The following is a 16,567-nucleotide window of genomic DNA, read 5'->3' as shown; positions in this document are numbered from 1 at the left end:
TGAGAGAGGGGGAAGAGAGACAGGGAGAGAGGGGGAAGAGAGACAGGGAGAGAGGGGGGGAAGAGAGACAGGGAGAGAGAGGGAAGAGAGACAGGGAGAGAAAGGGAAGAGAGACAGGGAGAGAGAGGAGGAAGAGAGACGGGGAGAGAGAGGAGGAAGAGAGACAGGGAGAGAGAGGGAAGAGAGACAGGGAGAGAGAGGAGGAAGAGAGACGGGGAGAGAGAGGAGGAAGAGAGACAGGGAGAGAGAGGGGAAAGAGAGACAGGGAGAGAGAGGGGGAAGAGAGACAGGGAGAGAGGGGGAAGAGAGACAGGGAGAGAGAGGGGGAAGAGAGACAGGGAGAGAGAGGGAGAAGAGAGACCGGGGAGAGAGGGGGAAGAGAGACAGGGAGAGAGGGGGGGAAGAGAGACAGGGAGAGAGGGGGAAGAGAGACAGGGAGAGAGGAGGAAGAGAGACAGGGAGAGAGGGGGAAGAGAGACAGGGAGAGAGAGGGAAGAGAGACAGGGAGAGAGGGGGAAGAGAGACAGGGGGAGAGAGGGAAGAGACACAGGGAGAGAGGGGGGGAAGAAAGACAGGGAGAGAGAGGGAGAAGAGAGACAGGGGGAGAGAGGGGGAAGAGAGACAGGGAGAGAGGGGGGAAGAGAGACAGGGAGAGAGAGGGAAGAGAGACAGGGAGAGAGAGGGGGAAGAGAGACAGGGAGAGAGGGAGAAGAGAGACAGGGAGAGAGGGGGAAGAGAGACAGGGAGAGAGAGGGGGAAGAGAGACAGGGAGAGAGAGGGAAGAGAGACAGGGAGAGAGAGGGAAGAGAGACAGGGAGAGAGAGGGGGAAGAGAGACAGGGAGAGAGGAGGAAGAGAGACAGGGAGAGAGAGGGAAGAGAGACAGGGAGAGAGGGGGGGAAGAGAGACAGGGAGAGAGGGGGAAGAGAGACAGGGAGAGAGAGGGGGAAGAGAGACAGGGAGAGAGAGGGAAGAGAGACAGGGAGAGAGAGGGGGAAGAGAGACAGGGAGAGAGAGGGAAGAGAGACAGGGAGAGAGAGGGAAGAGAGACAGGGAGAGAGAGGGGGAAGAGAGACAGGGAGAGAGGGGGGAAGAGAGACAGGGAGAGAGAGGGGGAAGAGAGACAGGGAGAGAGAGGGAGAAGAGAGACCGGGGAGAGAGGGGGAAGAGAGACAGGGAGAGAGGGGGGGAAGAGAGACAGGGAGAGAGGGGGAAGAGAGACAGGGAGAGAGGAGGAAGAGAGACAGGGAGAGAGGGGGAAGAGAGACAGGGAGAGAGAGGGAAGAGAGACAGGGAGAGAGGGGGAAGAGAGACAGGGGGAGAGAGGGAAGAGACACAGGGAGAGAGGGGGGGAAGAAAGACAGGGAGAGAGAGGGAGAAGAGAGACAGGGGGAGAGAGGGGGAAGAGAGACAGGGAGAGAGGGGGGAAGAGAGACCGGGAGAGAGAGGGGGAAGAGAGACAGGGAGAGAGAGGGGGAAGAGAGACAGGGAGAGAGAGGGAGAAGAGAGACCGGGGAGAGAGGGGGAAGAGAGACAGGGAGAGAGGGGGGGAAGAGAGACAGGGAGAGAGGGGGGAAGAGAGACAGGGAGAGAGAGGGGGAAGAGAGACAGGGAGAGAGGGGGGAAGAGAGACAGGGAGAGAGAGGGGGAAGAGAGACAGGGAGAGAGAGGGAGAAGAGAGACCGGGGAGAGAGGGGGAAGAGAGACAGGGAGAGAGGGGGGGAAGAGAGACAGGGAGAGAGGGGGGGAAGAGAGACAGGGAGAGAGGAGGAAGAGAGACAGGGAGAGAGGGGGAAGAGAGACAGGGAGAGAGAGGGAAGAGAGACAGGGAGAGAGAGGGGGAAGAGAGACAGGGGGAGAGAGGGAAGAGACACAGGGAGAGAGGGGGGGAAGAAAGACAGGGAGAGAGAGGGAGAAGAGAGACAGGGGGAGAGAGGGGGAAGAGAGACAGGGAGAGAGGTGGGGAAGAGAGACAGGGAGAGAGGGGGGAAGAGAGACAGGGAAAGAGGGGGGAAGAGAGACAGGGAGAGAGAGGGGAAAGAGAGACGGAGAGATGGGGAGAGAGAGGAAGAAAGAGGAGGAGGGTAAGAGAGGGGAGGGAGGGGGAGGGAGAAAGAGAGGGGGAAGGGAGGGAGAGAGGAAGAGAGGGAGGAGAGAGGGAGGAGAGAGGGAGAAAGAGAGAGGGGGAAAGAGAGGGAGAGGGAAAGAGAGAGGGAGAAAGAGAGAGAGAGAGAGAGAGAGAGAGAGAGAGAGAGAGAGAGAGAGGGAGAGAAGTAGGACATCTTGACTTCATGGATTGGAAGAAATGCCATTAAGATAGTGTTATTTATTTTTGTCAGTCCTGGGGCTTGAACTCTGGGCCTGGACACTGTCCCTGAGCTCTTTTGCTCAAGGCTATGGCTTTACCACTTTGAACCACAGCTCTACTTCAGGTTTTCTGGTGGTTGATTGGTGATAAGAGTCTCATGGACTTTTCTACCCAGGCTGGCTTTGAATCACAGTCCTCAGATCTCAGCCTCTCGGGGAGTTAGGATTACAGACATGAGCCACTGCTCCCAGCTGATAAAAGATTTTGCTGGGAAAGCTGGATATCCACACGCAGAAGGCTGAAACTATAACCTTTGCCTCTTCCCTTGCATTGATACCAATTCAAAGTGGATCAAGGATCTTAAGACCTGAAACTTAGAAACCACCCCAGGAAATAATAAACGCTGTAACAATATTGGCACAGGCAGGAGCCTCCTGACTAGAACGCTAATGACTCAGAACCAGGATAGACAAACTGGATTGCACCCAACTAAGAAGCTTCTGCACAGCAGAGGACATGGCCACTCGATTGAATGAGGAGCTACAGAATGAGAGGAAAATCTTCCCCAGCTTCACACCTGGCAGGGGATTAACAACCAGAATATACAGGTAGCTCAGCAGGTGAAATTCCCAGGGGACCAGCAATCCAATTAGCAAATGGATGAGTGAATGAAGGAGAGAATTCTTTTTTCTTTCTTTCTTTCTTTCTTTTTTTTTTTGCCAGTCCTGGGCTTGAGCTCAGGGCCTGAGCACCGTCCTTGGACTTTCTCAAGGCTAGAGCTCTACCACTGGAGCCTCAGCACCACTTCTGGTTTCTTTTTGTGGTGCCAAGGAATTGAACCCGGGTCTTCGTGCATGCTAGGCAAGCACTCTACCACTAGGCCAAACTCCCGGGCCAAGAGACCATTCTTGAAGAAGTATAAAAGAAGCAATGCATGAGGAAATGCTCAACATCCTTGGCCATAAAGTGAATACAAATCAAAACAACCTGAGATTCCTGGCCATTAACACAGTGGATGCTGGAGGGCGTGGGGCGGGGCCTTGGTGTACAGGAGCACCAGCCTCAAGAAAGACTCAAAACACCACTACCACAGGATGGGCAGCCTGCACGGAAGGAATGTAAACCTGGACAGAAGAGGGCCCTGCGTGTCTGTGTTTGTTGTAGCACTGTGCTAGATAGCCACACTCTGGAAACTGGCCCGATCCCTGCCACTGAGGAGAGGGAAAGAAAAGGTTGTCTCTGCAACAGTGGAGTTCTGGGCAGCCATAGGAAGAGTGAAATGCAACTGGGAGCCACACTAAGGAAACCAGTCCCGGTTCAGAGGATACAGGTCATGTATGTCCTCTCATAGGTGACTGCCTCACCTAAGGTGAGTATGCGCAAGATTGCCTCTGTGCGTGCACATGCACATTCTAGCATGAATGCGTGCACACATAATTTTTTTGCCAGTTCCAGGGCTTGGACTCAGGGCCTGAGCGCTGTCCTTGGGCTTTCTCAAGGCTAGAGCTCTGCCACTTGAGCCCCAGCACCACTCCTGGCCTTTCTTTATTTTGGTTGTGGGATTTGGACTCTGGGCATTGTCTCTGAGCTCTGGCTACCTCCCTAGCCCTTGAGCCTCAGCACCACTTCTGGTTTTTTAGAGGTTAATTGGAGACAAGAATCTCATGGTCTGTAGTGCTCCGGCTGGCTTTGAACTGTGATCCTCAGATTTCAGCCTCCGGAGTAGCTAGGATTACAGGTGTGAGCCACTGCGCTGGGCCTTTTCCATGTATGTGGTACCGAGGAATCAAAGCCCAGTGCATGCTAGGCAAGCACTCTACCTCTAGGCCAGACTCCCGGCCCCATAATGTTTGTGATAAGGGACCATCTGAGGGGAAGGCCCGGCCACCACACCAGGGCCGACCCCCTCTCCTGGCCACATTGGTGCCTGCCGAGCCACCCAGTGACTGAGGGGAGTAGGGAGCAGAGTGGAGCCTCTCAGGGGCCGCCAGCACTCCTGCTGGACCTGCCACCCCAGGGCCCTGCTGGCGCCCTGCTCCAGCGTGGCCCAGCAGCACTGGCCACACCCTGGCTGACCTCTGACCCCAGGGTTACGTACGTAAGACCCGGACGCCGTGCCGCAGGGCCTGGATCCTGCCTGGCTCCATGCTCATGCTGAAGGTGCCTGGCTGGCCGCCCGCCTCACAGTCCCGGCCCTGCGCGGCCGCCTGGCGCACCATGACTGTCAGCTTGTTGGCGATGACCGTGTTGAGGCCAGAGATGACCACCATGGGAAACACGAAGGACACGAAGGTGTTCACCTGCAGGACACAAGCGCGGCTGTCAGCGAGGTGGGACCCCAGCCCCGCGCCCGGCGGCTGCCACACCTCAGGCTCAGGGGTGGAAGGACCCGCGATGGACCTGCCCGCCCCCTGGCACCTCCTCTGTCCACGCTCAGGAGGGGCCCTGCTGGCAGTCTGGCAAACTTCCACTGTCCCCAAAGTTGCACAGACCCCAGGGGGTCCCAGCATCCACAGAGCTTTGGGCTGAGTTCCCAGGGGCAGCTGTGCTATGTCCGGGACCCCAGCCCCAAGGTCAAGGCCCCTCCCGGGAGGCCGAAGCTTGGCTCCCCTGCAGGTGGAGACGGGCGTGATCTCCCTCCTCCAGGCTGCCTGCCGGACTGGGCCACCCACCTCCAACGTCCACGGTCCCGCACCTGGGGAAGCGGGGTCTGAGAGAGGCCGCCACGTGGCTGGACCTGAAATCTTCATCCTTGAGTTCAGCCTTGCAGTTACGAAGCATGAGTTCTGCCACTTGAGCTACCCTCTTGCCCCTGGGGTCTGGATTTGAACGTGGGCCAGCTGAGCTCTTCCACTGTCAGGAGGCTTGGCCTGGCCATCAGGGCGCCAGCTTAGCAAGGGGGTCTGGCATGAGGGCCGCACGCTGCCACTTCCCTGAGCTGCGGTGTCTGCTGACAACACCTGTGGTGGCCCTGCCCCAGTAGGAAGTGTGGGCAAACAGGGCCACTGCTGCCACGTGGGTTTGCCCGGGCCTGCGCTGAGGGCCGTGGGGCCTCCCAGGGATGATGTCCTCGGAGACTGGGAAGCCCAGCCACCTCCTGTCCCCAAGCCTCCAGTCAGGAGGGCTTTGAGGAGGAGACCCGACTTTGCCTCCAGGTCCCCCATCATCGAGTGCTGCAGAATGAAGGTGAGAGCCAGAGGGCTGAGTGCCTGCAGCCAGCGCCAGCTCCCTGGGCCGGGCCTGCGGGCTTGGGGTTGGAGGAGCGTCTTTTCCCAGAGCGGGGTCTGGAGCCTGCACCCCCAATGCTTGTTTTGCTTTAACGTGCCCGCCTGCTGGGGAGACCCGGCAGACGGCCTGCTCACGGGCGCTGGGTCTGGCGCTGGGTCTGGCGCCGTGAGTCACTGCAGCTCAGCAGACGAATGCACCCAACACAGACGTCAAGTGTCAAAACATCCAAAATGCCTCACACCTCACCGAGCGCAGGCAGCAGGCGCAGCTCCGTGTGGTGGAGCAGAGTGTGGGGCCCGGCGCAGGCCTCAGAGCTCCAGGCCCTTGACCCTTCCTGCCCCTGCTGGGGAAAGGCCCTGGCCTGCTGCCCTTGGCCAGATCAACCAGGCGCTGGGCTCGGGGCAGAAGCAGCTGGGGCCAGCGCTGCTGTGCAGAGGGCTGCTGCTCTCCACAGGCAAGGAGCACACCACGGGCCGCACACCCATGCAGGGGAAGGCTCGAGGCCTGGGGGAGGCTGAGAAGGCGGGGCCCAGCACCCTTCGGGTTCCCACGTAGCTCGGCACCTGGCTATGGCATGTCTTGGTATGTCATGAACTTGTGACAGGCATGAAGCTAGCTGACATCCCCGCACTTCGCATGGTATGGGTTAGAACAGCCACCATCTACTCTTGTAGCACGTGAGCACAGAATGGTGTTATTCCCGAGTGAGTCAGCTATCCCGAGCCTGGACGCCTTGCAGGACAGGAAGTTTCTGTTGCTTACCTGGCCTTGCCCATTGCCCACCTCCTGCCCTGGCCACTGCTCCGCTCTGCTTTCACAAGGCTCCCACACGTGAGGTCAGGTAACATTCGTTTTCCTGGGCTGCCCTTTCCACTTAGCACGAAAGGGCAGACATGAGAAGGGCCTCGGGTCCATGAGGTTAGCCTGGGCTACAAACTCATGTCCCAAAAAAGAAAAAGAGCTGCTCTACCACTTGGGCCACACCCAGTTTTTGCTGATCCCTCCCTACAGGCTTCCTATGGAGCTGGCACTCCAGCCCCGAGCCAGTGCGCCTTGCTTGCTTGTTGACATTGGGGTTCCATCAAGCAACACACTAAAATGACTCTCAAGAACATAAAACAACTCTCATCAAATTTCAGCGTGTTTTGGAAAAACCATTAAGGCAGGGGATGCAGATCAGTGGAAGAGCATACGCCCGCACAAGGCCCTGGGTCTGCCTGCCGTGTGTGCGTGTGCGCACGTGAACACACACACACACTTTGCAGTCTTTCAGGACTATTTTCCCAGTGCTAGGAAAGCATGACTGGAGCTTTGGTGTCATTCTTTTTGTACCACCTTTCATTTCTTTCATCAGTGCTTTACAATTTTACAGATTTTTCAACTCCTTGGTTAAATTTATTGAACCCAAGCATTTAATTTCTTGTTGCTATTGTAGAGTTGTTTTCTTGGTTTCTTTTCTAGATAGTTTGTTGTTAGTGTATAGAGACACAATTGATTTTTATTATGATGTAGCATATGAGATGTGGCATATTTTGCTTCTCCGTATCCCAGAGCCATACTTAATTTGCTCATTAGTTCTAATGGCTTTTCAGAGGAGTCTTGAGGGCTTTCTATAATAACATCATGTTGTCAGCAAACAGACAATTTCACTTCTTCTTCATCGCTTTCTCCTGACACGGAGCTGGTTGGCAGTGCCGGGGTGGGGGCCGCGGGGTGAGGGGCCTGCAGTCCTCCTGATGACGGGAAAGCTCTGATTCAGACCTCGGTGATGCCACGCTGGGGCGGGGCTTGTCACCCCTCTGGGGGGGTGCAGTGTGCTGCATTCTCAGTTTGATGAGCTGAGTGCTCGCATCATGAAGACATAGTGAATTCATCTTTAACATTTTAAGTCGTTATAATGAAAGTGATGTACAGAGGGCTGACAGCTACAGGATGTTGGGTTTTGACAGATGTGGGTTTTCTGCATCTACTGAGATGATCCTTCAGTGTCTAACCCGGCGTCTGTCAATGTGATGCGTCAATGTATTGGTCAGCGAATGTTGAAACACCCTTGATTCTCCAAGACAAATCCCAGGATCAGTAGAAATTTAAACCCAGGGTGATGCAGAGGCCACCTGGTTGGTTCAGGGTTGGCATCTGGTGAGGCCTTTTGGTGATGTCTGACTCTCTGGCCATGGCACTGAAGAGCCAGCAGGTGCTAGCAAATGAGTGTGTGCTCTGCGCAGCCAGGCTGGTGGGAGAATCCCTGTGGTGTGGAGAGCTAGTCTGTGAAAGTGTACCTGTGAGGACAGCACAGCATAGAAGTTGGAGTGTGGCTGTTCCAGAAGGTTCCATGGAGTGGCCAGCCCAGGTCTGTGCAGCTGCAGCCCTCACTCAGGCCCTCAGTCACCACTCACCCGGTATCTAGGTTCAGGGATCACACCCCGAGAAACTGAGCTGTGATCTTGTTCCCTGATGGGGTGCCCAGCAAGGAGCCATTCCCCACAGTGACAAGGCCTGGGGACTACAGTGGCTGAGAAGGAGTGGCCTGTCATACCGTGCCCTGGCCAGAAGGTCACAGGCCCAGGAGAAGCCCAGCTTGTTCTCCTGACTGGACAGGCCTGGGCTCCTGCCCCTGCCTGAGCCAAGGTGGGGAGGAGCAGAGAGGGAGCCTTTTTTTTTTTTTTTTGGTGGGTCATGGGACTTGAACTCTGGGCCTGGGCACTGTCTCTGAGCTATTCAGCTGCTGGTCGTCCTGGGGAGGGGAGAGCACAGGCAGCCCAGGGAGGTCCTCAGCTCATCCCCACGAGTGCACGGGCATTCAGGCAGTGGGTGCCCTCCCTCAGGCTCACCCCTGTCTCTGGTTGACCCTTCGCGGGTCGTGGGGAGAGGGGGAATTCGGATGTCATACAGGACTGGTTATTTCCCTCCTTTGGTGGAAGGAGAGACAAGGGCTCCAAGCCCACAGCCTGTGTGGTGGTCATGCGCCATGTAACCATCTACAAGCAGAGAAATAAACACACACACAAGGCCTCGAGTACAGGCCAGGAGCCAGACCAGGGCGCAGCCTTGTCCTCGTGAGTGCGGGGACCTGCCCTCACCTCCCTGAGTAGCATCTGATGGCAGCCCGCGTGTCGTTGGCCTCTCTTAGGCGGCCCCCTGCCCTCACTTACCCTTTCCTCTGTTCCCTGGCCTTGTCCTCTGGTTTGGACTTTTGGGGAGAAGCAGGACCCGTGTCTGGGGTCACAGTCAGGAGCTTCAGAGCCCCAGAGAGCTTGAGCCAGGCCTGTGCCCACTGGGGCAGGAAACTTATGGGAACAGTCCAGCCCCTGCTCTCTCCGCTCTCCCACGGGAGCCAGCCTTCCCCCGCCTGGCAGCTGGGGTCACTGAGCACCCGGCCCGGGGAACGGGGAGCCCTTTGGGCCACAGCCTGTTTGTGTCACACTGTGCTGCAGGCTGGTACCAGTGCCACTGCCACAGGAGGCGGCTAACTCAGCCCCGCCCCCCACGGCCTCAGTCCCCGCCCTCCCCGACAGCCCCACGACTCAGAGAGGGTGGGGGCCTGGCCTTGGTCAGCCTTGGTCAGCTGGGAGGGGATGATCACTGCCTTTGGGCAGCTCTGCTGATGCTTCCGGTCTTTCCAACATCACAGACAGACCAAAGCCACAGAAGCCCTGTAGGCTGGAGGCCTGCCGGCCGTGCTTTCAATTATCTGTTGGCCAAAAAGCCCATTAGAATGTTCCGGTCTGCAGGATGTCTGCAGAGCTGGAGCCGGCAGGGCTTTGAAATCCTTGACCAGGTTCGTGGGATCTCAGAGCCAACAGCTGACGTGGCTCTGGCCAGCGCCTGGTACCACTGTGCACCTGGCAGTGGTGGAGCAGGAAGAAGCCCCTCTGCTAAGACCCACTCTGCATCTCAGCTCCAAAAACCACAGCCCACGCTGTGCTGGCTGAGTGCATGGCCCAGCTCTACCTCTGGCCTGGCAGGAAAATGCCCCCTGCCTAGCGGCCCCAATTTTGTGAGTTCTGCTGCTGGCCTCTAAAGCTTGAGCCAGCTCATCAAGGCTTGCTAATTAGCCCTTTGTTTGCATTTTCTGAAATCTGGGCATTCATTTGACTTCAAAGGATTAAACAGGAGGCAACTGACTCAGCACAGCATGCTTGAAGCCTTAGCCTGTGCCTGGACGGAAGTTGACCCACCCATGGAAGAGGTCTCCCTGTGCCCGGGGGGGGGGGGGGGTGCTGGGGACCTCCAGGGTTTGCTCAAATCCCTTAGCTGGGATGAAGGAGGCCAGGTCCTGCGAGGCTGAGCAGGGCTGGGCTGGAGTGGGAGGTGGCCGGGCTGCTGAGAATGTCCACGCAGTCCTGGTCTCAGCCCCAAGTGGCCTGCTGGGTTCTTATTGCAGCTGTAGCTCCAGCCCCACAATTTCCAGCACTGTCTTTCCTTGCAATGGTGAGGGCCATTTAGTAAATATCCTGGTCCTCCAAATGTCTAATTACCAACCACTGGCAAAGTTGGCCACTCTGCTTCCCCAGAGACAGTGGGCACTGCCCAGCATGTCGTGCCTTTCAGGAGAATTAGTGTGTGTGCCTGCTTAGCCAATCTGATTATGATGGACACACAGCTGGGCCTACTCAGCCTGGGGAGGCCCGGTGAGGGGCTGCCCCCTACACCCCTGGGGCTTCCAGCACAGAAAGGGCCTCCACCGCCTCAGACAGCAGGCGTCCCCTGCTCTGGAAGCTGGGAGGAGTGCAGGAGCACGGCTGGCCATGCCCGGCGCTCGTCTGGAGCCCGAGGTTGTCAGAGAGGGGCTGCAGGCATCTACTGAAAACAGGGGGGCCGTGTCCTGTGTGCCCCAGAAGGGCTCCAAGGGCTCCTCTCCAGAGGGCAAATTCTCCTCCCCTCTTCACCCACAGCCACCACATGGGGAAAAGCTTTTGCTTTTCCTTGTCTTTCTCCACGGGAGCCAGCTGGGGGACCGCAGCCCTTTCCTTCCCTTGCATGCCGGGCCTCCTTTCTCCCTGTGTGGAGGGGGGCGGCTGCTCTCTGGCCGTGATCCTCATCCCCAGAAAATTCTGCTACTGAAGGCAATTCAAGGGCCAAGCCGCCCCTGAGGTCTGGCACGAGCTGGGGGAAATCTGCTCACTACTCTGGCTCCAACTTCACCTGTCTATGGGGCAGGGGAGGCGGATGTCCGGGGCTGCCCACCCTTCACCTTGCAAGGTGGACAGCAGGAGAAGTTGACTGGCCCCTGGGAAGCCCCTGCTGAGAGCCCAGACCTTGGCTTTCGAGTCCTGCGGCCTGACCCTGCCGAGCCAGCTTCCTGGAGCCTGGCAGTGCTCCTCCTTCTGCAATGTCAGGAAACAAGTCTCTGCCTCCTCCACCCCCCTGTGGATTGCTGCTCCCAGCCGGGGGCGGGCGAGGCCGGCAGCCTAGACCAGAGCCTGAGCAGGCGTGGCTGGTCTCCCCAGAACGTTTCAGAATGTTCCGGCTGAACCCGCCTCCTGTCTGCTCCACTCAGCGGGTCCCTGCCTCCCCCTCCTCCCCGCCCCGTATCCTTTGTGCACGCGCTCACTTCTTGACTTCTGCCACAGGCACTCAGGAAGCACCTGCTAGGGTAGAGGCGCCCAGGGCACAGAAGGGAGAGGGACAAGGGCAGGGCTCAAGGGGGCCCCAAACCACAGAGCTGCAGGCAGAGTGATGGGGTGCTCTGGGCAGGGGCAGGGCGGTTTGAGGGCTAGTGGGCAGGAGAGGCCTCCCTGGGTTCCCGCCCCTGGGGGACACAGCTTTGTGAGCTGTGTGGAGACAGATTGACACAGCCATCATGATGGCCCATCGATGGTGGGAGACAGACCCTGGTCTTGACCCCACCGCCATACTGTCCTAAGACAGAGACCACACATGTCTTCTGTGAAGGACCAGACAGAACATGACTGGCTTTGTGCACAGATGAACTGTGTCACAATGGCTGTTTGGTCATTGCAGCCCAAACCTAGAGGTAAACAAAGTAACAATGTAACAATGCATGCAATAGGGGAACAATGTAAACAATGTAACAATACAATATTAACAATGAAACAACGTAACACTTAAACAATCTAACAACTGTGAAAGCCAGCAGGAAATTTATGACAGCAGACTCTGCTGTCCCCGAGGGAACCGCTTCTGCCCTGCATACATGCAGCCCTATCTGTCCAGGAGAAACTGGGACCAAGTAACCAAGGAGCACAGCCCACAAGCAGTGTCCTCGTGGGGAGGACGGCGCAGTGAACAGGAAGCACAGATTGCCCTTTGAAGAGTCCTTTGGAGGACAGCGGGGACATTGCCTCTCACCAGCCTTTCCCCTCCCCACTCTGGTGTCCAGTGAGCCATGGCCAGCAGGACATGGCTGAGCTGACCACCGTGCCCATCCCCAGAGAGCCTGGGTGACTCATCCAGGTTCAAAACAACCCTGAGTATGAAGAGCCTGCAGAGAGCCAGGAGAGAGTCCTGTCTTGTGGATTAGCCCAGGCCCTCTGCCTGCTCCCGACCGGGGCCTGTGGCTGTGAGGGTGCCCCCCCACCCCCTGTGCTGCGCACAGCGTGGCACCCCAGGAGTCTGATTCACCTATGTCTCCATGGCTCCTCTGGCGCCTCCATCTTTCCCTGTGAAAATGTCGCAGCAGCCCCTCTCCTAGAAGGATCTGAGACACAGACCAATCTCAGGCTCTGCAGCAACCCAGCAGCCTGACTTTCCTTGGATGTTGCAGGCGGTCAGTCACTCTGCTAGGACGGCTGGTCAGCAGGTCCAGGGTGCACATGGAATGAGATTTTTCCCACTTCAGTAGAAGTGGCATCCGAGCCTCCTTCCAGCCCCACTGAGCCCAGGCCAGCTGGGCTGCCTGGGCACACTGGGGTCAGTGATTGCGGCCCCAAAGCTTTACCCCAGGAGCAGAATGGACAGGCAGCACGGGCCAGGCTCCTTCAGGGAAGCGTTCCCTGGGCAGTGAGACGGGGTTCCTCTGATGGCTTTGAAATAGCCACTTGAAGTCCCTCAGGCCGTCATCTACAGCTTCTCCTGGCCCATGGCAGCTACAGGGAGAGCAGTGCTGTGCTGGGTGCTGATGGTGAGTTTCTGAGATGGAGAGGCAGACTCAGGGTCACCCGGGGGTCCGGAGGGAGGGTGCCAACTCGGCCTCCCCACGGGTGCCGGGGCCTACCCGCAGCAAATTGGGGTTCCTGAAATAGGGGGCAGGGACTGGAAAAAATAGAAGAGAGACAAACACATGGGGTCCGGGAGGTCTCCAGCCCAGGTAAAAACTGCAGCCCCATTTATTCTCAACTCCAGGCTTACATCCCTTCCTGAAACCCCAGAACTTCCAGGTGTTCCATTCATATGGTAAATCTCAGGTCATTTAAACAGAATAAGGCCAGAAAACAATAAGACAATAAAGCCATTGTCTGATGCAAATCAAGGTACAGTTTGATTCCACTCTGGCTCCCAACACAGGGGCCGCTCTGTCCCCAGCTGGTGCTCTGCCCGGGCCGGCACTGCTGCTGGTGGAGAGCTTACTGGCTCACATCACCTCTGTGTCCGTGTCCTGACGCTGCACACAAATGCACACACAGGCTCACACACACACAGACACATGGCATGCAGACCCAGCCTCCCGGAAGCCCAACGACCCTCCAGAGTCCTGAGGACATCCGAGCCATGATGGAGACGGTCCTAACAGTTAGGAGACTGAGCAAGCTGCACAGCCACCTTCCAGGGGCCAGGAGCAAAACCGTAGGTGCTGCGTTAGCTAGCGCGTTCGGGGCCATTCTGTTGTACAGGAGAGTCTGGGGAGTAGGGCGGCCTGGGTCTGCACCACCCTCCCAGTTTCCACTGGCGAGGCCCGCCCTGGCACTGCTAAAACTCGGCAAGGGGGGTGGGTCCCGGCTGGGTGGCAGGAGATCGGCTATCAGCTGCCCAGGGTCGGCCGGTTCTAGGCCTTGCAGCACCAGCAGGAGTGGGAGAGCAGCCCTAGGTCACAGGGCAGGGCTTCTACAAGCTTGCTTCTGGCAGCCAGGGTTTTCCAGGGGCCTCTTGCCTACAGGCCGATGGCTTGAGACCTGAGGCCTTTGGAGAGAAGAGCCGGCTCACAGCCATCCACACTCACCAGAAGTCAGACAGAACAGAGCCTGGGGTGCCAGGCCTGTTCCCTAGAGGGCCCGAGGGCTGACAGGGTCTCCATGCCCCCACCCCACCATCCACAGGGCCAGTCAGCTGCCTTGGGCTTCATTTGGCACAAATGTGTCTGTGTGAGGGTGGGTGTGCACAGGTGTGGACAGGTGTGTCTATTTCAGTGTTCGTGTGTGGGCAGGAGCACATGGATGCATGCATGCTTGTCTCTGAGTGTGAGTGTACTGTGTCTGTGTGAGCGTGTGCACAGGTGTGTCTCACAGTCTTGTTCTGGGAAGGGGACTTAGGGTGAGTCTTTGTCCCAGTGGCTGAGGCCCATTCTTCATCTTTGGTGGCCAAGACAAGTCACCCAGGAGACCTTGTCTGGATCCACACAGGGTGCAGGGCTGAGCAGAGATTGGAGAGCAAGTCTGTCTCTTTGCCTTGGTCCTCCTCCTCCTCCTCCTCCTCCTCCTCCTCCTCCTCTTCCTCCTCCTCTTCCCCCCCCTCTTTCTCCTCTATTCTTCTTCCTTGTTTCCCCTCTTCCTCCTACCCTCCTTCTCTTCTGTCTCCTCCTCCTGCTCCCTTCTTCTTTTCTTTCAGTACCAGGGCTTGACCTCAGGCCTAGCACTCCTGATCAGTTAGGTGCTCAGGGTGCACTCTACCCCAGGAGCCAGGCCTCCAGTCTGGTATTTTGCTGGTTAACTGGAGATGGAGTCCCCAGGACTTTTCTGCCTGGCTTGGTATCCAACTGTGATGCTTCAGATCTCAGTCTCCTGAGTAGCTAGGATCACAGGTGTTAGCCTCTGTACCTGGCTCTGTCATAGGCTCCCAGAGGCTGCCCTGAGCAGACCTGGGGTGCCAGGCCTGTTCCCTAAAGGGCCTGGGCAGTCCCTCCTGCCCAACTCCACCTTCAACGGTCACCCCTGGAGCACGATATGGCACCTCAGTTTGTGCAGGCCCAGTTCCTACATCAGGCCACACACTGCAGGGATGAGAGCCAGCCATGGGGTCCTGGCCCCACTCTGACCCCTGTGGAGGATGGAAACAGGAGACTGTGGAGTGTGGAGGATGGAAACAGGAGGATGATGTGGAGTGTGGGGGATGGAAACAGGAGGATGTGGAGTGTGGGGATGGAAACAGGAGGATGATGTGGAGTGTGGGGGATGGAAACAGGAGGATGATGTGGAGTGTGGGGGATGGAAACAGGAGGATGGAAACAGGAGGATGATGTGGAGTGTGGGGGATGGAAACAGGAGGATGTGGAGTGTGGAGGATGGAAACAGGAGGATGATGTGGAGTGTGGGGGATGGAAACAGGAGGATGATGTGGAGTATGGGGGATGGAAACAGGAGGATGATGTGGAGTGTGGGGGATGGAAACAGGAGGATGGAAACAGGAGGATGTGGAGGATGGGGGATGGAAACAGGAGGATGTGGAGTGTGGAGATGGAAACAGGAGGATGTGGAGGATGGGGGATGGAAACAGGAGGATGTGGACAAGTGCTACTTGTGCACACAAATCTACGAGGAATTCTACGAGGAACACAAGATGCAGACTCCCTCCAAGAACACCAGGCCAGCCACAGCCCTTGGGCCCCTATCGCAGGTGGGGAGAGGGGAGTGGGAGAGTGGGGGAGGGCTGCTCCCTGGCTCCACCCGTCTCTCTGCTGCCTCTCCCTCTCCCTTACCACCTGCAGCAGCCAGCGGCAGGCCTGGGGCCAGTCTTGCGCCCATGCCTCCTGGGTGTGCAGGGACGAGGATGGGGTGACAGGAGGAGGCAGTTCCTGGGAGCTGGGACCCTCCCTCTGCATCCTCGCCAGCAAAAGGAATCTCATCTCCTCCTAATAATGAGTTTGTTACAAGGACATAATTGGTTCATTTGTTCGGCGGAGCATGTCAGGCTGTATGCTGGGCTCTGTTGTCGTGACGCACAGCCTCCCTTAAATGCCACCAGGCTTTGAGGACAGCAAATGAGGCATTCACCCTCCCCTGCTGCGTCTCTGTCATCACCCACCTCGTCATCCCTCCTCCTCCACAACCTGGCTGCGGCAGGGCTGTGAATGGGCCGTTTGGCGCCTGTGTGGGGACAGGCAGGTCTCCCACAGTCTCTTCAGCGTCTGCGGCTGATGCAGGTGCTGCCTCTGGCAGCAGGGCAGACCAGGAGGCCATCTGGCCACCTGGATAAAGAGGTGGAGCGCCCACCCCTGGCCAGTGCTGCCAGGGACTGGGCACTGCCGGGCTGGTCCCAGGCGAGAAGGAGCTGGGGTTCTCCCCGATTTTGTAGATTTTGTATGCGCCGATCCTGAGCAGAGGCCCAGGGCGCTCCCCAGGGCAGTGCAAGGAGAAGGCCCCTCCATCTCACTCCATCTGGGACCCCACGGGGGCCACCTCACCTCGAGGGCCTGGCAGCTTTTGCAAAGTCCCAGCACAGGCAGAGCGTGCAGGGACAAGCAGACTTCCATCAGGGCAGGAGTGCAGGATGTAGGGCAGAACAAAACTGGAAATGTTAGGGGAGCCATTCTTTCCATGTAGGAAGAAATCCTAAGAGGCTGGGAGCATGGCCTGGTGGTAGAGCGCTTCCCTAGCATGCATGAGCCCCGGGTTCCATTCCTCCACAAACACAGAACAAGCCAGAAGTGGTGCTGTGGCTCAAGTGGTAGAGCACTAGCCTTGAGAAAGCTCGAGGGCGATGTCCAGGTCCTGAGTTCAAGCCCCAGGACTGGCAAAAAAAAAAAGAAGAGGAAAAAAGAAACCAGCAAAAATAATTCCAGCAATATGTAGAATCCACCTTGCTATACCAAAAATACCATTTCAACATGCAAAAACATTCGTGAGCGATCCTTCGGTTCCCCTTTTGTAAAATCTCCTGGAGACTGCACGCATCCTCTGTGCCCACCTGGGCCCCTGAG

At 57.5% G+C, this 16,567-nt stretch overlaps 1 protein-coding gene across 1 annotated transcript in view; it reads right to left on the bottom strand.

The window, feature by feature from the left end:
• The window catches only part of Ntsr1 (neurotensin receptor 1), a 40,743-nt gene that overhangs the window by 1,952 nt on the left and 22,224 nt on the right, over positions 1–16,567 (bottom strand). Inside the window, exon 2 of the mRNA XM_090352906.1 lies at positions 4,406–4,607. Within this exon, the coding sequence (XP_090209032.1) occupies positions 4,406–4,607 (202 nt within the window). The remainder of the gene's footprint in view (positions 1–4,405; positions 4,608–16,567) is intronic.

Source organism: Megascapheus bottae, chromosome 18 (genome assembly GCF_031878675.1).
Source record: "Megascapheus bottae isolate mThoBot1 chromosome 18, mThoBot2.hap1, whole genome shotgun sequence".
NCBI lineage: Eukaryota > Metazoa > Chordata > Mammalia > Rodentia > Geomyidae > Megascapheus > Megascapheus bottae.
Note: the sequence above shows the minus strand (reverse complement) of the source record. Positions and strands in the feature narration are given on the sequence as shown.